General features: G+C 39.8%; 1 protein-coding gene across 2 annotated transcripts in view; it reads left to right on the top strand.

The window, feature by feature from the left end:
- Positions 1–9,114: 9,114 nt before the first annotated feature.
- USP44 (ubiquitin specific peptidase 44) overlaps positions 9,115–25,273 on the top strand; it is a 41,307-nt gene continuing 25,148 nt past the window's right edge. The window contains exons 1-2 of one of the 2 annotated variants that reach the window (XM_075209421.1): positions 9,115–9,273; positions 13,238–14,731. In XM_075209421.1, coding sequence (XP_075065522.1) covers positions 13,301–14,731 — 1,431 coding nt within the window. In that variant the 5' untranslated portion in view covers positions 9,115–9,273; positions 13,238–13,300. The remainder of the gene's footprint in view (positions 9,274–13,237; positions 14,732–25,273) is intronic. The other variant, XM_075209420.1, reaches the window with a different exon arrangement.

The following is a 25,273-nucleotide window of genomic DNA, read 5'->3' as shown; positions in this document are numbered from 1 at the left end:
TATGAAAAAAATCCATGGTTGGGTGAAAGTGTTTCATTTCTTGCCTCGCAATCTTAGGGCACAAAACAATGGACATGTAGATTACTATGATGGATGTACAGGGAGCAGACGGCTGTGTCTAAAAAGACATATACCGATGGATGCATAGACCTGTCTAAAGAGACAGACATTGGATCCCCTGTACTCACCAAAACATTATTAATGCTATTTTAGCTACTTCAAGTTGAACTTTGTATTAAAAACAGAGAATGTTAGTTCCATATATTGCAATACATGTGAAGCTGACCAACTCACGCCAAAGTCTTCCCCTTCTGGACAGTCCTACAATAAACATAAACATGAATTCAATTAGAATTTTAACATGATCAATGCTGTGCTGTTTAACTGGATTGAGAATTAACCTGCACGCAGTTTATGAATGGAAGTAATCCCCAAGCAATGCCAGCTATTGGACAACTGGGGAATCACCTAACACAAATTGGATAAGGAGGGGCAGTATTCTGGAGAAAGCAAACTAAGAACTTCAAGAACTTAGCTGTGAGATCATCACAATAGGCGGGGCCATGGGATAATGATAGTCTCATGGGTTTTAGCACCTATTACTCAGAGGTACGGAAGGCATGTGTAATAGTAATTCAATAAATAACAATGTACTTGAAACATACCTTATCTGACATTTTAAATTAGAAATGTATTTACAAACATTTTTCCTGATGGTTGGATTTATTGACTAAAGCACTAATCTAAAAAAATAAGTAATAATAATAATTACATAGATCCTAATGAAACATAGCAGTCGTGTTTAAAAAAGTTAAAAATATTCATGTAGAACTTGGAATTATTTTATATAAGTGTTTGAAAATAAGACTAATATAGAAATATATTAGACTAATTAGCATTAATTATTCTGTTTTTTATTACTAGGTAAGTTTTTATTAAAAATATTGTACATAACAGCATGAGAAAAATAACATAAATAAGAGGATAACATCAGAATTAAGTATTCTAATATAGAATAAGTAATCTTGAAATATATAAAACAAAGTGGATGTATTTATTGCCAAGAAATATCTAACCCACTAAAGTTGTTTTTAGGTCACAGTTAACAGGAAAAATATAAAAAACACCTTAATTGGTGCCTAGATTTGAATCTATGGAGCATTCATTGTTTCACTGTAAGAAATTTACCAGTAAATACAGGCAGGTTGAGATGTAACAGCTGACTAGGCTGATCATGTGACTGACTTACCTCATAAACAGCCTTTGTGTTGTCACTCACATGTGGCATAAAAGTCACTGCCTGGTATAGAACCATTATCAGCTGGGTGTGAGATGTATTCTACACAAATACATACTGTAAGGAAGTGAGGGGAACAGGTGCTGTCTCCTGTATAGCAGCAGATAAGTCACACAAGACCAAATGTTTGGGGCAGCTGGCCTCAGCCAGTTTTATTAAGCAGAGACAAAAAAATCCCCTCCAAAATAAAACACCTTGCCCATACATGCCAACTTTCAAAACTTCTCCCCCGGGTGACAGGGTGTAGGAGGGGGCGTGTGGTGACGTAGTCACGTCACCATAGCCCCACCCCCCACTATAAAATACCGAAATTCATGGCATTGAATAGCAGGGACGGGGCTAGATGATGCGATTAAGTCCCTTCCCCACATTCAATGCAGTGAATTTCGGCAAATCCAGGGAGGTTTGCGTACTCTTCAGGGAGTCCGGGAGGACTACCCGAAATTTAGGAGCCTCCCGGGAATTCTGGGAGAGTAGGCAAGTATGACCTTGCCTATCCAGCACTCACTAAACATGTCACTCCTGACTAACAAACCTAAACAAAACATGAGAAGTATCAGCATGGTTTACTCACAGCATATATCAGGCATGCTCTCACTGAGGGCCTGAGTCATTAAAGAGAGCAAAGCAAAACAAAAAGCTTTGCACCTTGGCAATACCATATTGCATTTCAAGGGGGATGCAAATTTAAAATGTGGGGACATATTTATAGTTGGGGTAGGGCATGTCCTAGATCAACTTTACATTTCAGTGTAAAAATAAAGTTATCAAGTATTTGTGTGCTACATGAAAAAGAAGTCAGTATTTAACTTATGTGCAAAACAATAAACTAATTTGCACCCCTTGCATTGTAACATGGTTTGTCCAGAATCAAATTCACTCCTCTTTTTGCCTTGCTCTCCTTAATAACTCAGGTCCAGAGACTCTGCAGCCTCAGTCCCCAGGCAGTGAGAGACTACATGTCCAGCCTGACTGTTTTTTAAACACCCCTACACAGGTGCAGTGCAAATGAGACTACACTTCGGCTAGAGGCACAGAAGACGCGGAATGGGCCTGATGACTGGAGTCTGCCCTCTCTCTCCATTCATAACAACAGAGACCCTTACCATATTTTCATACAGATGGGAAACCCAAGTTGGAAAGCTTTTCCCACACACAGGCGCGGGCTGGGAGGTATCAGCCCGGGGGGCACACAGGCGGCCGCATCATGTGACACGTGATGCGGCCGCGCCATAATGACGCGGCCACATCGCGTGTCACGTGATGCGGCCGCTTGTGCGCTGACGCGGCCGCATAGGAAGCGGCCGCCGGTGACAAAAAAAATTACTGCATCCACGGCGGGGGACGCGGGCAGGCGGCCGGCCCGAACAGCCACTAGACAGAGCGGCCCGGGTGCCCGCTGCCCCCCTGCCCCCCGGTCCAGCTCGCCCCTGCCCACACACATAAACAATCTCCCTGGTGTTGTAATGTACACAAGGCAGAAAGTTCAGCACTAATCCAGTGACTTTGTCACAATACATTTACACAGACATTATTTGTTGCTGTGATTGTGTCTGCTGATTATCTCACAGTCTAAGGTATGTCTGTTATGTTACATTTATATTTTCATATCCACATTGGAGTAATTATTTTTTAATTTACAAAGCTGACGTTGCACTATGATTCTTTTTAGGTCATATTACTTTTAGGTTACATTTTGTCATCTTTATGTGTGCTTTTAGTGTTTTCTGGTATATGATGTTTGTTTATTTATTTTAGTATATTTACATTATTTGCCTTTAAATTAGTTTCCCAGATGGCATCGAACAACAAAAAGAGAAATTCAAAATCTTTGCAAGATGAATTAAGCAACTGGTGTAAATAGCCTCTCTCTCATCAAGCACATTAGCTTAGGCATCTACACATGGTTTTCTGGAGGAGAACTCTGTGTTAGGTGGAAACAACAAACATGATGGAGTCTGGAAAAAAACAGCTATGCCAAAACTATCTGTTAAGGCTGCTCCCATAGAAACAAAACATCAGTGGTTTTTGAGAACGAAATGACCTGATAAAAAGTTAGTTTCACATATTGCAATACATGTTAAGTTGACTAACTCACACCAAAGTCTTCCCCATAATTCATAACAATGAATTAAATATGATTTTTAACATGGTCTTTGCTATGTTTTTTTAACTGGATTGAGCCTTATATGCACACAGCTTTTAAAGACAAGTACTCCCCAAGCAATAGCAGCTATTAAATACCTCTGGAATCGCATTAAACAAGTTGGATAAAAAGAGGAAGAGCTACAGGGGCAGGCTCGGATGGTAGGCAGGGGTGCATCTGCCCCCCTCGGCTGGTCCCATAGTGGGCTACCTTGGGCAGGGTCACTGGGCTACCTGCTTTTTTTTTCTTTTAAAATGTTCCTAATAGGTTGCTGAGCTAAGTCTCGCCCATTGGGCTAAAATTTCCCAGCCCTCCCCTGAGGAGCTAATGTGGAAAACAACCTAAGAATTTCAAGTACATAGTTGTGAGATCATCAAGATAGTTGCATAGGCAAACCGAGGGGGGGATCCTAGTGCCTGGAAACCCCCCTCCAAGCCTGGGGCACTGTATAATTGAGGTGGCTGGACCCTGCCCCCGCTTCACACAGCTCTACTAGAAAAGGGAGAGCTGCGTGCACCTAACACTAGTGCATGCAGTATTGCCCATGTATATTATAGGGATAGGAAGTGTTGGAGAGCAGCCAAACACTATCTAATATTATAGCCACGCCCCCATGCATGCTGGTCACTCCCACTGGTGGCGTGGTGTGGAAACCCCCCTCTACAAATCCTGTGTTTGCCCATGTGTTGGGGCCATGGGAAAATGATAGTCTTATGGGTTTTGACATCTATTACTTAAGTTACTAATGTGGAGGTAAAAAAAGCATGTGTCCTGTAACAAATAGTAATTCAACAAATAACATGTTGCTAGAAACAAACATCTGACATTTTAAATGTATTTTCAAATATTTATAAAGTAAAACTCTAATCTTAAAATTAAGAAGTACACAGATACAAATGAAACATACAGTTGATATGTAGTCATATTGTATTTGGGTTTTAAGAAATGGATTAATGTAGAATATGGAATTATATTATATAAGTGTTGGAAAATAAGACCTTTAGAATACTGCTTGGTATAGAACAGTTCATCAGCTTTTGACTTTATAAAGCTAATCTGGCACTATGATTACCTTTACTAATTCTTGTTATAGTTATTCAGAAAATATTTTAGGCTACATTTTCCTAAATTATTTGTAGGTGTCAAATTCATTAAACTGCGATTCAGGCAACTCTCCGATATTCAGCGACACTGCCGGCTAGATTTAAAATGGCAATTTAATTTAATTATGCCTGCTAGCAGAGATGTTATGGAAATTTTGGAAGTAAGGCAATCTCTGCATAAAATGTTGGTGATAATAATAATAATAATCCCAGGCATTAACTACACATGTTAAGTCATGCACGTGATCTAATGTAATGGGTTTTAATTTCCTTAATCAATTTTCTGTATGAGTCATTGAACTATAACAGGCTACAAGTTTGCTACAGGAAAAAATAAATACAGGTTTCAGTATGACATTATTGACTTAGCAGTGACTAAGAAGGGAAACTACCCTTGATCTGATGTCACACTGTTTGTGATACTGTGATACTGACTGTGTCACACAGTCAGTATCACACTTATATACCAAAGCATTAGTGAATATTAATAAAAAACTAACACAATTAAACACTTGCTATTTTAATACCAGTTTTTACCACTGGAGGGCATTTTCCTCAGTGATTCCAGAGAGTAACAAGCTGCTCATATTTCAATGTATGTATCCATGTGTGAATAATACTGTCCCAGCAGTGGCCCTGTATGCCATATCTCCAGACTGGAGGCCATATCTCCAGAAGGATATAAATAGACTGTACAAAGAAGGGTAACTAAAATGGTGCATGGCCTACAGCACAAAACTTACCCGGAAAGACTAAAAGATCTTAATATGTATAGTTTGAAGCAGAAAAGGCAACGGGAGGACATGATAGAAACTTTCAAATATATGAAGGGCTTTAACAAGGTACAGGAGGGAAACATTCTTCAAAGGAAGAGAAGTATTAGAACACAAGGACATGCACTGACACTGGGGGGAAGTAGGTTCAGAGGAAATTTGAGGAAAAATGACATCACAGAAAGGGTAGTGTATAAGTGGAATAGCCTCCCATCAGAGGTGGTAGAGACTAATACAGTAGAGAAATTTAAACATGCTTGGGATAGACATAGTTTAGAAATTGGGTAGACTAGATGGGCCAAGTGGTTCTTATCTGCCATCAAAATGTTTTTTATGTTACAGTTGTCTTAATAAAATCACTGTGAAGAATAAATTCCCGCTGGCTCTCATTTCCAAACTTTTTGACAAACTGATTTTTTTTATAAATCAATCTTCAGAGGCTCATAATTTAATCTGAATTCAAAGTGTTAACTAGTGGAAAACAGTATTTAACACACAATCAGGACACTGCAAATATCTTGTGATGCCTTTCAGTTTATGCAATGCCCCGGCAGTCTTCCGGGAGTTGAAAAATGATGTGTTTCAGGAATTCCTCTACAGATTTGTAGTGGTTTATCTGGGTGGTATCCTTCTATACTATTTCTTTGTAGAACAGCATCAGGATGGTTTTACAGAAGGTTTTACAGAAGCTCAGAGAGCACCAATTATTTGTGCAAGTTTATAAGGCAAGATTGCCTTTACAAGCCATCGCCACTTTACATTTTCACCTCAAAGTCGCGGATATCCGGTGACTTGCAGAAATTTGAGGAAGATACATTTACCTCCTGGTATTTTGCTACCTGCTTACCAGTGTTTTGCATACATTCACAGAGCTGGCACATATATATGTTCCTACTACTGCGAGTGTATCAATGAACACATAGCACACTATGGGTACGGCATTTGCTATAGGTGAAGACCTTGCCTAGCTGGATCTAAGGACTCATTTAGTGTCTAGCATCAGCTCCAACATAGGTGAATGATCAAGAAGTACAATTTTAAGTTTGGGACACCTAAGCCGTCCTCGTTTGCAAGCTTATGAAGAGTGCACGTATTCGCACTTTGCTGATGCCTGCCCGCCCACATAAATTTAGTCATTATACGCTATAGATGTTTAAGGGCATCCATTGGTATGTCACCAGGAAGGGCGTGAAAAAAGTAGAGAAGTGTCAGAAGAGCATTTATCTTGACTGCATTAGCACGCCTGACCTATGAGATCAAGTGGGCATTCCATCTATGCAGGACTACAACCACAGATTTAAAGAGTGCTGGGTAGTTTGCCTTGTACGGCTGATCATAAAGTTCTCATAAGAAAGATTACGAGGTATTGTGGTCCAGCCAGAAGAATTTAAAATGATTGGAATTATCAGCAGTTCTACTATCTAGACCAGCAAGTCTGTGTCTGATATTTAATTAACTAAAACACTGTTTATTCAATCGGACAAGGTATAATAGGAGTGTGCTTTCATAAAATGATATATGTTTTTTAATAAGTGTGGTCATATTGATTCAGAATGCATAAGAAAGCATGTTAGATACAGCATACTTTTGGATACATGTTTAAAATATGTTGTTTTACAAATTTTAATAATTTGATTTCAAAGAACATTAGGAATGTGGTTAAGTTTTATATGTGGTGTGCCCTGAAAAACTTTGCATAAGGTATTTTGATATACATTCTACGCCTCCTCTGTTTGTTTCCTTTTGGAATGTTAAATTAGCTGCGATCTGTTATCTCAGTCTGAGTCAAGTTGATGTAGAGAACCTCAGTCTTGTCCAAAATGATTTTGAAATTTGAAACATCACATAAAGAACGAATCTCTCCCACTAGATTGAATCAATTTGGACTGAGGTTCTAGACATCAACCTGACTTGAACTGAGAGAACAGATCTTAGCTTGCATGCAAACGGCTCCATCAGGGACGTGAAAATTAAGGGGGAGAGTGGGCTTCTCTGCCTATTGAGACAAAGCCATTAGTCAGAATGGCTAAAATGGGGTTGTGGTACCGAGCGCTAAATCCTCTAAGGAAACCACCCTTGAACCCTAAGCTGAGAATTTTCTCAGCATAAAAGACCAGGTAATCGGGTAAAACCATCACCAGAGCAGGGAGGGCCTGGGATTTGGCCACTTAAATCAAATTAATTTCCCTTCTAATGTTATATATGGCTTTAAATACACCTGGTCCGGGTGGACCAACACGAGCGTGACTCCTCTAAGTCCATATATCAGAATTTTAGCTAAAAGTTTTAGATTGACGTATAATAGTGAGATGGGGCAGTAGTTGCTGCATGTGATGGGATAACAACTATCTCCGCTCTGGTGACAGGGCAGCATGATGGCGTAGTGGTTAGCACTTCTGCCTTACAGCACTGGGTCATGAGTTCAATTCCCAACCATGGCCTTATCTGTGAGGAGTTTGTCTGTTCTCCCTGTGTTTGTATGAGTTTCCTCCCACACTCCAAAAATATACTGGTAGGTTAATTGGCTGCTAACAAATTGACCCTAGTCTGTGTATCTGTGTTAGGGAATTTAGACTGTAAGCCCCAATGGGGCAGGGAGTGATGTGAGTGAGTTCTATGCACAGCGCTGCGGAATTAGTGGCACTATATAAATAAATGGTGATGATGATGGGGATGGCTCCATCAAATGTACTTCCTTGCAAGAGGGCATTCAATAGATCTACTAATAAAGGGTTTTTATTTTTCTTCTAGTAGATGGCACAGACAGACAACTTTTTAAGATTGAAAATTGCAATGTCCCCATTAAGTTTATTTGTGAATCTGTAATTTTAGGAATCGCACAATGGCAGGTACTGCTCTATTTTGGAATTTAAAACATTTCGATTCTCAGATTGGGGAGGAATTTTATAGAGAGTTGTACAGAATTCTGGAAGCACTTTGCGATTTTGTTAGGATAATAGGTTATTTGGTTGTTTTGTTTCCTTGACAGAATTCAAGTCCTCTTTACCTTCCAGTTTGTACAATTTTTGTTGGAGCTACCTCAGCATCTTAACTGCTGGTAATGTGCAGTCTTTGTAGTGTGTGATACTCAAACCATGTCTAACTGCCTATCTATTGTGGGCAGATGCAAGTGTTGTACATACCACATATATGTCACAGGCATTGGATGATTTAGTTAAAAGATCATTTTTTATTTCTAGATCTTCAAGACCAGGTAAGTAAGTAAGAAAAACAGCTTCGGGCCATTCAAATTAAAATCCCAGTACGGAGGTAAAACATACGCCCTCTACCCCATGTGTAGGAACGACAGAGAATCAATAACGGGTACACAGTATGCATCTAAAGCACCTGTAATGCAGTCTTGATGAACGTGTTTTCACGTGTCTGGTTTTAAAACGCTGACCTAGCAATCCTATTTATTACATAGGGGTATATGATGAGACGATGTTATGTGGAGTCCTGCAGCAAAAATTTTCAAAAATGTCTAAAAAAAACATTCGAAATAAGGTTTATAGTGCTGGTGAAGGGACCAGCAGTTTTCGTGTAAAAACAATACTCTTCTACTATGCTTTGTAATATGTACTGTAAGATTCTAGGCAGCTAATCAGCGGCACAAGGACAGGTTCTCCAGCACCGCATGGGCTCATTTGCCCGCAGTTAACATGGCGCTCGGCCGCTCTGCACGCACGCCCACATACTGTCCAATCCTCCAATAAGCGAGCCAGAATCTTGTTGCTCACTCTCAGGCCACGCCCACCCCCGGCGGCAGATCTGCTCTCTGCCCGGATTCCCCCTGTCTCCTCCTCCTTCTCCTCGGCCGTCCCCAGACGTCATCTTCTTCGTCACCGTCGAGAAAGAGAGCAGAGCGGCGGGCTGAGTGAAAACCCCACTTTGTTGTTATTGTTGTGCCTGCTCCGCTTCTCTCTCCCCGGGGAGCAGCAACACGTCTGCGCGGTGAGTGCCTGCTAGTGATCAGAGCTGTTCGGCTGCCTCTCCGGACAATGGGACAGATGTCCTCCCAGTATGTGTGCGGCCGCGCCGGGCTGTGTGCCTGTTACATGCACATGTCACCCGGCTACTAGCCCTTGGCTTCCTGGCGTCCTCAAGTGTCCCCGGCTATCCCGGTATCACTGGGGTCAGTGATTGGTGGACAAAGCTACACGCTTAGGTGTCAGCGGAGGACCCATGTCCGGGGTCTCCCCTAAAGCACACATGGGACCCCTGAGCCCCCAGTGAGTGCACTGCTAGGGCCAGGGACAAGGGAGTAGAATTACTATCATGTACCACACACAGTGCACCCATGTCCCCCCCCCACTCACATGGACACCGGTCCCTGCACTCATCAGAATAAAGTTATTAATGAGCTGCGATCAGTGCAGTGGGATATTGTCTATTATCTGCATCCTTTTAGCAAATACCACAATAAATATACTTTACCATGTCCGTACGCCTCTCTTTCCCCCTGGCTCGATGTTTTTTCACTTAAACCAATTTAAATCACACATCTTGTGAGGGCAGCAGAGGAAATACAGGAGCCGATAAGTGTTATGTGGATGTTTTGATTTAGTTTGACAGCACTGTGTCGGTTGAAATTGGAATCTTGTGGCATAGCCTAACATGAAGTCAAACTCCTAACATAATCTGTGATCCTTAATTTAATATTAGATTTATAATGGTTTAATATCTTGTAAGGTTTTTTATATGTATAGTTCCAACTTCATCATTACATTTTAACACATGAATACTTTTGCTCTTTTGTAAATGTTAGAAAAAACCATGACCTCTCTATTGTCAACAACACCACCATTTCCTCTGTCACCCTCGACTCCTCTCTCTCTCTTTTGCCCCCCACATTCATTCCCTTGCCCAAGCCTGTCGCTTCCAACTACGCAACATCGCCCGCATCCGTCCTTTTCTCTCTCAGGATGCCACCAAAACTGTCATCCACGCACTCATATCCCGCCTCGATTATTGTAACCTCCTCACTGGCCTCCCACACTCCCGTCTCTCCCCCCTCCGCTCTATACTCAATGCGGCTGCAAGACTCATCTTCCTCTCACGCCGCTCCTCCTCTGCCTCCCCTCTCTGCCTTGCCTTACACTGGCTCCCCTTCCCCTACAGAATCCTTTTCAAACTCCTCACCACCACTTACAAGGCTCTCTCCAACTCTACTGCCCCTTATATCTCTAACCTCCTCTCCATTCACACTCCTGCCCGCTCCCTGCGCTCGGCCAACGACCGTCGCCTCTCCTCCACTCTAATCACCTCTTCCCACTCCAGAATCCAAGACTTTTCCCGTGCGGCCCCCCTTCTCTGGAACGACCTCCCTCGTTCCATCCGTCTCTCTCCTACTCTGTGCTCCTTCAAACGTGCACTCAAAACTCACCTCTTCCTCAAAGCCTACCAACCATCTACTTAACCCCCATTTCCTCCCTTTAGCTCGTCCTCCCTTCTCTCCTCTTACCTTAACTGGTTCCTCTTGTGCTTGGTCTGTTTACCCTCCCTTAGGATGTAAGCTCATATGAGCAGGGCCCCCTTCCCTCCTGTCTCCATACCTGTTCATCTGCTCCGTCTTTACTGCATATGACTAGCCGGAGTTTCTGAAGTATTGGTACTTTTTGTTCATTGTTCTTTATGGTTTCACCCTGTATAGTCTACTGTAAGTAGCGTGTGCGGCGCTGCGGAAACCTTGTTGCGCCTAACAAATAAATGATGATAATAATAATAATTATTGATATCGTTGTTTGTATTGTAGTAATACATTTTTTTTAATTTACAGCATGAATTGTTGTGTAGCTTGGGCAGCCTTTTGAGTGTGCTATAAACCGTAGTTTGATTTTGTCATCTTGTTCTTTGGTCTGGTTTCAGTGTGTAAGGCTATGTTGGCTACCTTTTATATGAATGCCACTGACAGAAAGGACTTCTAGTTAGAATAACACTCAGAAGTACTGATATTGTGGAGATTTACTCTACTTTAAATATTATGTAATTCATAGCTTAAAGGAGCATGAAGACTTGACAAACAATATTTTAATAGGGACCTTTTGATTGTGTTCATACTATTATGTACATATAGTTATTCACAATATTTCTTATTCCTTCTGTTTTAAAATTTTAAATCACACTTATTTCCTGGTCTTGCCCATTTTGTGTAGCCCCATCATCATAATCACCATTTATTTATATAGCGCCACTGATTCCGCAGCGCTGTACAGAGAACTCGTTCACATCAGTCCCTGCCCCATTAGAGCTTACAGTCTAAATTCCCTAACACACACACACACACACACACACACACACTAGGGTCAATTTTGATAGCAACCAATTAATCTACCCGTATGTTTTTGGAGTGTGGGAGGAAACCGGAGCACCCGGAGGAAACCCACGCAAATACGGAGAGAACATACAAACTCCACACAGATAAGGCCATTGTCAGGAATTGAACTCATGACCCTTATTTTGTTACACTCTTTACTTTTGCTGTTTTATTAATGGCTAAATATTTTGGTCATCACTCAATTCAAACCATAAAGCCATTAATAATAATAATAAAAAGTACACTTGCATAGTAGTCACTTTTTCTCATTTAACATAGCTATATTAACTAGGAACATCTTAAGCTGTCTGAGGAGCTCATGTATTAACAGTAAAAAAGATTAGTGTCAGACTCACTTTTGTAGCCTGAGGGGTCTTGACCTGTAATACATCTTAGATTTGACCCTGTAGATTTGACATGTAAAGGTTTTCTACAAAACTAATTTTTAGCTACAAATATAACTCAATTGCACTAGATGGTGGGTAAGCTAAATAGTTTTAGAAGCTAAATACTCTAAATTCAATATTTAAATGGTTATTGTTTGTTTTCTTAATGGTCTGTCAGAACAATAAATAAAGATTGCTCACACATCTAGCTCACTCTGGTACATTATCTAACATAAGATATTGGTTTCACCTTAAATCCTGCTGATTGTTTTAAAGTCCTTGATTTACTTGTTAAAGTTTGGTATTTTAAATTATATTCCAAAGACCAACTAAAGTATAATAAGCAGGTACATATTATTTTTTTTTATATAAAGCATAGGCATATTGGCACAGGAAAAAACTTCTAGAAAATTGACCCCATTTAAAAAAAAGAAAATGTTGAAGAGATATTGTTTGTATGATGAGATCCTCATACCTAAGTGTATCTCACCTTCTTGAACAGCTATACAATCATCAATGATCTCCTTCATAATACATCATGTGACTTTTGCAAATCTTGTCCTTAACTACAAATGGACAGATTATCAGACAAGTGCAGAAAATAATTTTTGCCTTTGGTAAAACACACCTGAAAGTAAGTTGCCTGTAAATTCGGAAAGTTATGAAAAAAAGGTTTATTACACATGTATTCAAAAGTGATAAATGTGTTCTATATTATGACTTGCATCAGTTCCAAAGTCGTAACTGACTGTGATCTACCATGATGGTCTTCTGAAGGGGTAGTGGTAAGTTTCATACACTGAGAGCAAATACACACATCCTCATAGTAAACCATTTTCGGGGTTATTTCAAGTTTAAAAGCTTCCACAAAGTAGTCTGGTAGTAGTTTATCCTGTTCAACATAAATTCTCATCTTAAGTCTTAAACAGTTACTGTAGTATCACAGCTAGTATATTCTCAATGTTCACTGGATAGTTTTGAATTTAATTGCTGATTCTAGTTTGTTGTAAGTACTCCAAACCCCTATCTAACAAATATGCCAGAGAGGCCCTGAATTTAAACGTTATTGAGTTTTTTCGGAGGGGAGGGGGGCTGGGGTTATTTTTTTAATGGTTACTGAGAATGACATTTTCATTTAGTTGTATTTTTATTATTGTAGTTTGTGAAATGTAACCCATATTCATAATTTTAACTTAATAATTTGATTTATCTGCAGGTCAGCATGTACATACTAAAAGCTGCAGCGCATGCGCCACAAAGCTGACCACTAAATCTGAAGATGGATAAATGTAGGCATGTGGGCCGATTACGGCTCGCTCAGGACCATTCAATACTGAACCCGCAAAAGTGGCACTGTGTGGATTGTAACACTACAGAATCTGTGTGGGCCTGCCTGAGCTGTGCACATGTGGCATGTGGTCGATACATTGAAGAACATGCACTGCGACACTTTCAGGAAAGTAAGCATCCTATGGCACTGGAGGTGAATGAACTCTATGTTTTCTGTTACCTCTGTGATGATTATGTTCTTAATGACAATGCCACTGGTGACCTTAAACTTTTACGCAGCACATTGAGTGCAATCAAAAGTCAGAATTATGACTGCACAACACGCAGTGGCCGGACGTTGCGATCAATGGTAGCTGTTGATGATGCATATTCTTCTCCTCAAGTTGCAAAAGCCCTTCTTCAAAATGAAGACCTCACTTATACTGCTCTTTGGCATCGGAGACATGCTCTCTTAGGGAAAGTGTTTAGATCATGGTTTTCTCTGACTCCCAAATGGAAACAAAGGTTAGAAGAAGAAAGCCTCAGGGAGGAGGCAAAACAAAAGAGGGAGGAAGCCAGGAAGAAGCGTCAGATGCTAAAGCACAAGTTAAAAGAAGAGATGGATAGCAATCCCCCAAGAAAAAGTTCCCGATTGCAACAGCAAATGCAAACACCCCCCAAAATAGTATTGCCAGCATTGCAAAAAATGCACCAAAAAACTGCTCCCACCACAAAACAAAAACAATCAGTAACTACCTCGGATAAAGCATGTAAAAATAAATTGGGTGATTCACCAATAAAAAGGAAACCCACTGTGACCCCTGGGGTGACAGGACTAAGGAACCTGGGGAACACTTGTTATATGAACTCTATTCTTCAAATCTTGAGTCATTTGCATGTTTTCCGGGAGTGTTTTTTACAGCTCGATCTCAACGAAACTCAGGAGTTATTGGCGGCTGCAGCCAATGGAAAACCAAGGTCACTTAGCCAAATCCCTCCTGCTGCAGACTTTGCTAACGCAACAATGAAGCACACTAAAGTGGTAAGGTCTTTGGTAAAGCGCCAAAGCTCTTCATCTGGACTTAGTGGCGGGGCATCAAACAGTAGAAACATGGAACTCATTCAACCTAAACCTAGCTCAGCCCACATCTCCTTATGTCATGAGTTGCATACTCTCTTCCAAGTTATGTGGTCGGGTAAGTGGGCACTTGTCTCCCCGTTTGCCATGCTTCATTCAGTCTGGAGGCTGATCCCAGCCTTTCGTGGGTATGCACAGCAAGATGCTCAGGAATTCCTATGTGAACTTTTGGATAAAGTACAACAAGAACTGGAGACAACTGGCACCAGGTACCCAACCCTGATACCCAGCTCTCAGAGGAAACTCATCAAACAAGTCTTGAATGTGGTTAATAACATTTTTCATGGGCAGCTTCTCAGTCAGGTATGTTGATTAATCATAGCGTGTAATTAGCAGATTCCAACATTGATAACCTGGCACTATTGCATTGTTTTCAGTTGATGTGAGTAAGTTATGTTTGTTGTGTTTTCAGTTAGTGTCACAAAAATGGTCTTTGTCCTTGTGTGCTTATAGCCTGGTCAGGTATGCACAGCCAGTTTTCTTTTCCTTTTGTCAAATCTCGCCTTATAGACCCTATTATTTGGGTCTTTTGTGCTAATGTGTCACAAAGAGGATAGTGCTATTCAGCAGGTTTTTATCTATTTATCACAGTGCTGATAAATAGGAATGCAGAGCTTTTGTTTTTGTTTGCAGGTTATCTCTGGTTCCTGGTTCACCAGATCCTTGTCTGTCATCGCTATCTGTTGTGTGAGCTCATATTGCCCTTTCCTCTCAGTGGCATCTTGTAAATGTGTCAAGACATGCGATGTGACAGTGGTATGGATCATTTAGAGAAGTGGACACCATTTACTGCAGTTGGACAGTACAGTACATAAACATTGTGTGTATTTAGGCTATCCCTATCAGATTAAATACTTTGTTTATATAGACAATTGCTAGGGATAGAAGACACTTCAGGCTATCAGACTTTAAAGACTATACCCTGTATGCAAATGTTTGCCTCTTGCTTTCTATACAGTCATTGGCCTTACATTTGCAGAACTCTGTCCATGCAATCCTAGCAGGCATGGCTTTTAATTGTTTAACCTTTTTATTTCACAAAAAGCTCAGTGGGGCTCTTTCTTTTGGGACACAGTGGTCACTGGCAAGAAACCTTTTCACATGCAGTGAAGCATAAAATCGAATCCTACCAAGGGCATACTGAATTCAATGCAAGTGTTCTGAGCGGCATACAAGTGATCTCTCCTCTCCCTTATGTCGTCGTGGCATGTCATTGAAGCCGTTCTGGAGGGATTTATCATCTTTGTTTACTATGTCGCATTTTAACTTTTAATCTTCCTAATTTCAAAAAAGGCTTTGGTCTCCCAGGGTAGTGTGATGTTCTCAGGTACTTTGCTGAAGATATGCATATAAAAATGAACAGGACTACATATCTTTAATATAGTGTATTTATGTTGAACGCTATAGTGATGAGTGTGTTGTAGTCATGTGGTTAATTATTGATATAGGATTGTGATTGTTGTTGTTTTCATTTGTTTTGTTTTTTTTTCTGTCATTGTCTGCCCACTGTTATATGTATTTTTATGTATTTCTGTGTCATTGCAAAATACTTGCACTTCTGTTTTTAGTTGCTTGGTGTGCTATATTGGAAAATTGTGACCATCGCTCGTATTTTTCTCTTTTCATTGCTTGTTGGTGAAAGTCTAGTGATTGACAAAAACAAAGCAACAGCTGCATCTGGCTAGAACTACCATATGTATTCATTGAGTGCACTTGCAATTTTCAGCCATAAGTGGCACTGAGATGTTCATTTAGGTTTGTCACTAGCAAACTTGAAAGCAGTTGCTGGGGGTCAGGGCCGTCTCTTCCATTGGGCATGATGGGCAGGTGCCTGGGGGCCCTGCAGGCAAGGGGGGTCCGTCGGAATCCTAAAAAAATAAATAAATAAAAAAAAATATATATATTTTTTAAAATACTTACCTTGCGGTCACATCAGCGGTGATCCGGCTCCCTCCCTGGTCCCCTCTTCCGTGCTGTGCTCGCAGGGAATGCATTCACTGCAACCACAGCATGGAAGAGGGCAGAAGAGACTCAGCGGCGCGGAAAAAAGTAGTGGATCGGACTTAAGGTAAGTTAAGGGGGCCTATATATATATATATATATATTATATGTGTAAAAAAAAAGTATATATAATCACGTTTTTTTTTTTACATACATATATATTTTTTTTACACACACACTAATATATATATATATATATATATTATAATTTTTTTTATTTATTTTTTAGGGGCCCGGTACACTGCATTGCCCGGGGGCCCATAAAGTAGTTAAGGTGGCCCTGCTGGGGGTGGCCTTTTTAATTCGCCATTTCTAAGTTGTGAAGGTAACTTAAAAACATGCAAAGTTTAGGAACTTTAACAATTGAAGCCTGCAGTACAATTCAGCTCATCATGCAGTGATATTTACTTTTATCATTTTTTGTTGTTTTTTTTATTTTAACTGCTTATTTTCAAACTGTTACACTGTTCATGGATTTTAGAATTGTTGTTCTGTTCTTATGTCATTGTTAAACATCAGTTACTAGAGAGTAGTAGCTAGTATACTCCAAGGGTGTTTAAACAAAAAAAGAAAAAAAACACACAAAAGTTGAGCATTCCCTTGAAATGGCAGCTGTCTTCTCCCTGTCTATTACTGACTCACAGTCCTCCAATATATCCAAGTTGTGTATGTTGTCTGATTTACCGCCCACTGCACCCTTTTCTATGTCTGTATTCTTCCCATTCAATTGGAAATGCATGACGTATAGCATGAGTATATTGTGTCCAGTCCCCTGCTGTTTATTATCCCACCTTCTCCTGCTTTGGAGACAAGCTGTGGATATCTGTTCCATCTCCAGTTCAGCTCTCTGCAGCACTGTTGCTGTCTATGCGGCTGGAAACACTAGTGACATTCTAACTGGGGACTCCTATAAGACACAGCGCCCATGGTGGTAGCAGTCATATAAGTGCAGAGCACTGAACATTGTGGAACTCGTGTTGAGTTGGAAATTCATCCTTTTTGCTGAATTAAAATACGCAAACCACAAAAGCATACACCTACATCCCTGTGCTGATTTGGTGCTTGCTCCTCCTTATGCTTGGAGTGGCAGGATGGGGAGGGAAGGGGAGTGCAAATGCAGACCAAGTACAGTAGGGGCATGTCCGCATAATTTCCACTGACCGAGACCAACACAGACACACATATGCCTGTCAGTAGCTGTGTCATGGCTGCAAATATACACTGGTGAGGTTCACCAGCACTAGCTAACCCCTGCTGATTGCGAATTCACCTCTGCAGCTGATGGCTGCTTTCCTCATTGATTGTGCTCTTAAATGATTTTGTGGGCTTATTTGTAGAATACATTTTTCGCTACATTTATTCCTATTGTTTGATATCTGCTGTGTATGTACATGTGTATGTTTGTGTGTGTGTGTGTATAATATATATATATATATTTTATACACACACTAATTTCATGCTTATGACCTGATTGGGTACATGTACATGGTTATAGGTACACCTGATGTAAACCTGGTGCAGAGCTGCATGCATATTGAGATGAAATGACTACACCACAGTGCATGGACGTAAACACACTATCTTTACGTGGGACCTTATAGAACCTTTTTGCATATGCATCTGGTTTACGATATAGTTACTTTTGCAAGCAATCATTTGTAGGTCATTATAAAGTATCCTGTTTCCAAACCCTCTGTCATTCCTTCGCTCCTTTTCACACTTGTATGTAATTCATTCCTCTGAAACCCATGCACAGGAGGAGATATAAAGTGAGTAAGATGGAAAGAAGAGGAAACTGGCAATCCGTATTAGAATAGCCAAATACAAAAGGAAAATAAAAAAATATATAGGAATTAAAATCGCTTCACATTGAAAGAGTGTTTAAACTGTAAACTTTCACCTTTTCCCATGTCTCTATAGCATTAGATGACATCTGGGCATATTCATCATTTATTTTTATAGTGCCAGCAAATTCCGTAGTGCTTTACAATTGGGAACAAACATTAATAAAACAATACTGGGTAATACAGACAGAGAGGTAAGAGAACCCTGCTCGCAAGCTTACAATCTATTCATGAGTACTGAACATCTGGTGTACTGGTACTGGCATTCTTTCTGTGCCCAGCTCAAGACCATATGAAGTTTACCAGGTCAGCTCTAGGCAGATTGCAATGCATTTGCCTGAAGTCTTTGCGTTTGCTTCCTGGCGATTAGAGCTTGTAGGCCAAACATTGACATGCTCTGCCATTGCATCCACATTCCTGTATATGCTATGTCAGAGTGGCTGTGACTGCCGATAACTCTGCGGGTGGAAATTGTTAATGCTGGCAACCCGGCAAATGCATTAGCAGAGGAGGGAGTAACTGGAGGTCATTGGGTACTACAGTCTTGTGGAGTGTTCTTTGGGGGGGTAGAGGGCACAGACTGGTGCATTGTGCTATAGAGGTTAGCACAAGCTTGTGCATTTGGAGATTACAGACTGAGATTACAGACTGGCATAATGTGCTGTTCGTTTAAACAGTACAATGTGCGACTTATTGGGTAATTTTATTCCGGCCATTGAAGCTATGTTTCCTTCCAGTGTAAATCTCCATACCAATAACAAAAAAATGGTTGACAATTTTGGCTCAATTTGTCCAGGCCTAGTCGAAGTCTTTATAGTAGTAAGTCCTTGCTGCATTAAAGCAGATTTTCTCAAGGTATTTGTGCTAATAGCTGACTTGAACCAGTTTTCTGAACCAAACTTAGAAGATCATGGCAATCATCATTTAAGTTGGTAGTCCAATGGTTACTGTTTTATATAGATATTATTTATAGAAGTTTATAAAAATATATTGGTATCACTTGTGTATTATAAATGTAGTGAGTAGAATACAGTGACACAAAGAAATAAGCATGCTTCAATTTACCAGCCATAAGGAAATGTAAGGTTGTATAATGTAGAAATAAAAGCAGTCAACCTGTTCACCTGCTTATCTCCAAGGAGCGGTTTCTAATTTCATGAGTCCAGGCGTGGAAAATTGCCTTATTTGCATAGGAATTAACTCTGCATTCTAGTCCTCCTGATTCTGTGAATATGTAACTAGGTCATTTTGTGTTAATTTCCATATTGTTTGTTGCTATTATATAAGATGGGGTAAAATTAACACGTGTATTTTATACATGATTTCGGTCATTTAACCCTTTCATATTCAGGGATGATTTGCAGATCATTGACAGAAAATCTTTGTTTCTGGGATGTACAGGGCTCATCAGGGACAACATATCCCAGAAACAAAACAGAATACAGACAGCACGTAAGACCATTTATATCCAGATATAATTTCTACTATTTCGAAGAAGGGGAAATGTTGTAGGAAGTGAAAACAACAAGCTAGCATTGTTGAGATGCACATGAAAATAAGTTTATCACCTGATGAAGTTGATTAATTCTAAGACGAAACGCGTTGAGAACTTTATGTGGACATTTTTGACATTACATGCTTGCTCGTGATTGAGCGGTGGTCACCTTGGACATTGTGGTAACTCCTTCCGTTGAGACCTGCGGACGCGCTGCCTGGGGGATGTTTCTTCCTGTTTTCCACTGTATCTCCAGATAAACTGATATTTTATTGCTTATATTGTGAGTGCATTTTTATGTTTATTAAACCTTTATTACTGATTTGATCATACTACACCATATGCAGCCTTTCTGTTCTATTTATGAAGATTCACAGATGGCGATGACCGAACAGCACTGACTAGTTCAGATAAGCACGATTCATCCTCTATTTGGTACACATAAACACATATGGTGTGTGGCCTCAGCTTTGTCTGCTGATATTGCACTATCTCTGGTATTATTTGCTTTCATATTTGAGGTGACAAGGAACCATGGAAGAAACCCTTATACAATTTATGGGAATGGAATGTGACACGTGCCTCTTGTTCACATCCATCCAGTACGCATATATATATATACACACACAAGTTAACTAGTGCATGATACTCATGCATTCTAGTCAAATCAAGCTACTTACGGTGTTAAAAAGGTTCTTGTCATGCATTTGGGGCTAGCCCAGGCCTCCTCAGGGGAAAAGCGTTACTTCCCGATGCAAGCGCCCTTTTTTAACGTGGTTTTGTCCACATGTCACCACCTCATCATTTTTCTCCATCACCTCATCCTTCATCTTCATCGCCACATCCTTCATCAAGCTACTTAAGGTGTTAAAAACTCCCCACTGTCACCCCCGGCAACCACCAACCACTCCCAACTGTCACTTCTCCTTCAAGAAATATATAGGTCAGTGTATAACTCTGCCCAGCAGGTGGCCCTGCAGCTTGTTTTGTTTTTTTTCACACACGCCACTAGGCATTTATATAGTAGATATATATCAGTGTATTAAAAGTCCTTTTTTAAGGGGATGTCTCCTTCATATGACTTTTTAAAGAATCGATTTGTAAGTGTTTATTAGTTATCTAGTAGGCTTTCATTACAGGTACGGCACCGTGTGCTATCCGTTATATCCAGTAGTAGTTGAGTCATATTCTTTATTCTAGTTATTCATAGGTATGACATAAACCGTCTGTTATAAATGATGCCATCCCTTGGGTGCTTCATATCATAGTGCTGAACACTGGTTGTGCAGACTCAATGGAGCGCTGTGTCCAGTGATGCTGGTTAGGACCTCACCTTCCTGCCTCCTAGCACCTACACTGGTCCAGTTCTGAAGCAGGTGGAAGTTTGGAATATGTAGATTTACACTCTGACATGAATATTCTTAGCTTTCTAACAGGCCTCTAGTTTTAAGGGAAATCCACCTGTGTACACACAGAACATGGGTTATTTTCATAAACAGACCCTTTGGGGGGGAATTCAGTTGGGCGCATTACTGTAAAAAGTAACGCAGCCTGTGCACTATTACCGTAATAACGCGCTTAAATACTGTTAAGGTAACTTCAACTCCGACATTTTGCTCGCCGCTGCCTGAGCTGCAAGCAGAAAACCAGTTTGATTTTACCATAATAACGGTAATAGACCTATAGCGGCGCTAATCTGGGCGGAATTGAATTCCCTCCTTTGAGTCAAACTGTCAGTTTTGCTATAGTGTATATAAAGCACTGATCACTGCTGCAGTCTAGGTCAGTTCTACTGCATCTTCTTTCTGCAGCTGCCAACACTGCCACACTCACTTTATTATAGGACGACAAGCGTTCCAGGACAGTTTTCCCAATCAACACTGCAGTGATGATATACCGCACCTTTATTATTTACAGTAGTTTTATACATATTAGCGTCACGTGTATAATACCTCATTATTACTAGTGAGGTTACTCAGGGCCATTTAACAGCAGTGTCTCAAAGTATTCATTTAAAGGAAAACTAGTAGAAGTAGAACTAGATTCTGACCTTCTTTACTCTTCCTTTCTTGCTTCTTCTGCCTGGATTTGTTACATTTGAGATGTAACTTTCTATTGGCAAATATTAGCTCAACATAGTCAAAAATATTTATAAAAACAAGTGTTTGATTATTTAGACACACTCCATAGTGTTGGAATAATGTGTGGCTATGCAACCCATGATTATCATATTTTCCTTTACTTATAAAAAGCTGTACAAATCCACCTCTGCTTTAATACTTATTACAAAAAAAATACCGCTCCTGCCAGTAAATGTACAGACAAAATATTAATTGACTTGTGTTCCCATATTAACAAAAATGTTACATCACTGTAACTTTACTAGATTGTTAGATTCAGGAGCAGGGCCACTTGTTTTGTCTGTTCCCGTCTTGTCAATATGTGCTTCCTTCTATGTCCATGTTGTGCCTTGTTTGAACTTTCTGCTGTCACCAAGGGCTTTGAACAGGGTAATGTGAAAATCAAGTTGCACTACTCAGGTCAAACACATACATTGGATTTATGCCGCAGAGAGTAGCCTTGGTATGGCTGTCCCACCAAATATGGGAGCAGCTGCATGAGAGGTCTTTGCTATATTTACTCTAGTACAGTGTACATACCTAGAGGGAACTAGGTTTAGACATAAGGTTACTGACCCTAGATTTGGGGCTCTGATAGGTTCTGGTTAACAGTTTAAATGATCTGTTAGAAGCTGCCCACTTACAGGAAGTGATATGGTGTATTTCTGAACTGGTTTCCAAACATAAAGGCAGAGCGATCTTTTACACTTCTCTGTCCTGTGCACAGAAACCTCCTCCAGGGCTGTCACAGACTGGGTCTTATGTGAACAATGCCCCTTCTTGGTAACATTGGGTTTAAATGCCCATGACAACCATGCCTTTATTATACCATTTACTGTTTTAATAAAAATAAAATACTTTTTTTTTTTATACATGTATACAGTATTATGCTAGTTATTCTGGAATGTTTATAACTGAACAACTACACAGATTGCTTTCATGGCACTTTTTAGTTAAAACTGAAAGCCTGTAATCTGGCCGTCTGTCACGATCTCACCCCACAGAAAGAATGAAGATATACATATTCCATCTGTAATCAATACTGGCCATGTAAGCAAAAGGACTCCTGCATGCCTCATTGCACTATTACCACAATCTCCTGGCTGAATACCATTAATAGTACCATTGTGTTTAAGGAAGTCCACCCCCTTCGTGTCAAATGTTGTCAGGTGAAAATTCTGCACAGCCCTGGTAGCGAATGTAGTGAAGAACCATTACTGGCCAATACACAGGATGAAGACTTCTGTGTAGTGCAAAAAGAAACCAAACAAAGTCCCCTTCTCCCTCTTCCCAGATGTTTTTGAGGATTTGTCAATGTACAGTCTGATACGTGCTGGAATATCTGCCTGAATATCGCTGTATGTAGCCACTGATTTTACTTCATTTTTTATTATAATTCAGCTAGCGCAAGAGGCTAGTGGGTACCCACAGTGGCGGTTCTTATAGTCTAATTATTGGAATGCTTTTGGAAGGTAACTGTAGAAAAGTTATTCACAGACATATATTTTTATTTTATTTTTTATAAATTTGATACATATTATGTGGTTTTAAATGATCAGAAATTGCTCTGCAATTGTAATGTAAGTTGTAAAAAGATTCTTCTAAATATAGCTTTTTTTCCTTGAAAAGAGCTTGTCGCAATTCATTGCTTATACTCAGTGTTTTTATTGTTTTAATGTGTGTGTAGAGAGAGATGTAAATGCCTGTAAGATTATAGATAGATCTTCTATCTTTGAAAATGAATTGTAGCCCAACAGTATGCAAATCCATACTCTTAATGAATCTGGTTGTAGTCTAAACCAAATGGTTACCTGTTTCTTTTATAAAGCCTCTTACTGCAGTGTCAAAGTGATACTTGTGTATGGAAGAGAATTAGTAAGGCTAACCTGCCACTTTGCATAGCCTATCTATGTCCTGTTAGAAGTGGTCATTCTGACATCATGTAGGTAGGTGCCCTTGATGATGATGGCCAGCCGCACACTCTGACATGCTCTCAGTGATGGCCTCTGAGCATACAATATGATTGCTCTGTATGCCACTGTGGATACGGGTGGTTATATGCAATATAGCTCTTCCCAATCCCCATAGGTCTATATTAAGAGATCACTGGCAATAGTGGTCATTGCTAGCTTGCTTGTTAGCTAGCAACAATAGCAACAAATCACTTATTATCTATTGCTGTAGAGATGCATGGTGTGAACATTTTAAAAAATAATGAAAACCTAAGAATAGACAAAGAAGACTTGTGCACACAGATGTCATAGACCTTTATGAGAATAAATACATTTGTTAGCCTTGTACTAGCCAGCTATATAGTGCAGCCACAGAAGTCTATCAGAACAATTTGCCTGGAAGTAGTTTTGGGATAAATCATAGAAGTGTTGGTGTGTTTTTTGCCTGGATAGACTGGGGGGGAAAAAGTAATTTTAGTGAAACGAATGCAAAATCTCCAAAATACCATCTCTAAATCTGTTCAGTAAGTTGATTTATAAAACAAACCTTTTATTTCCTTGCTCTCTTTGCCTGATAAGATGGTGTCACCAATGGACCAATACCAGCCCACTCTCTTCCTCTTCCTGCTTGGCCTGTTTTAAAGAATCTCAGTGGATGCAGATGCCCCTTTCCATGTAAACCTCATATTCAGGTGAATGGGAAACTCTCTTTTTTGACCGCTGAACATGAAGAGGAGAGTGCAGTGCAGTGTGGGACTGTTAGTGCTTATTATGTTTTGTTTTACTGTCTCCTCAAACTCTATTCAAAACTTTTTTTTTTGTTTTGGGTCATTCCACGTCAGTTCAACCAGGGTTGTCCACCACCCATCTCAGATTTCTACGAATTTTTTTTAGTTAAGAGAGGATGTCAAAACAACTATTTCTGCCAAATATCTCGACTGTCTGACAATTAGTTGATTATATATTGATTTTTCAATTTATTAAATAATTTACTAATTGCGGCTTCTTTATCCAGTTTATTTAAAGTATTACGGGTGTTTATTAAGGAATCTACACAAAATTTGGACCCCTTAAGGTAACTCTTCCTCCCAAATCCAAAAATCCAACGTAATCCAAAGTAATTTGGGTTGGATTTTTGGATTCGGGAGGAAGTTACCTTAGGGGTCCAAATTTTGTGTAGATTCCTTAATAAACACCCGTAATACTTTAAATAAACTGGATAAAGAAGCCGCAATTAGTAAATTATTTAATAAATTGAAAAATCAATATATAATCAACTAATTGTCAGACAGTTGAGATATTTGGCAGAAATAGTAGTTTTGACATCCTCTCAACTAAAAATTTTTCAAAAACATCTGAGACGGGTGGTGGACAAATCCATGTTTTTTTGGGTGATCTTATGTGGAATGACTTTTTTTTTTTTTTTTTTTATG

This window comes from Mixophyes fleayi, chromosome 4 (assembly GCF_038048845.1).
Source record: "Mixophyes fleayi isolate aMixFle1 chromosome 4, aMixFle1.hap1, whole genome shotgun sequence".
NCBI lineage: Eukaryota > Metazoa > Chordata > Amphibia > Anura > Limnodynastidae > Mixophyes > Mixophyes fleayi.
Note: the sequence above shows the minus strand (reverse complement) of the source record. Positions and strands in the feature narration are given on the sequence as shown.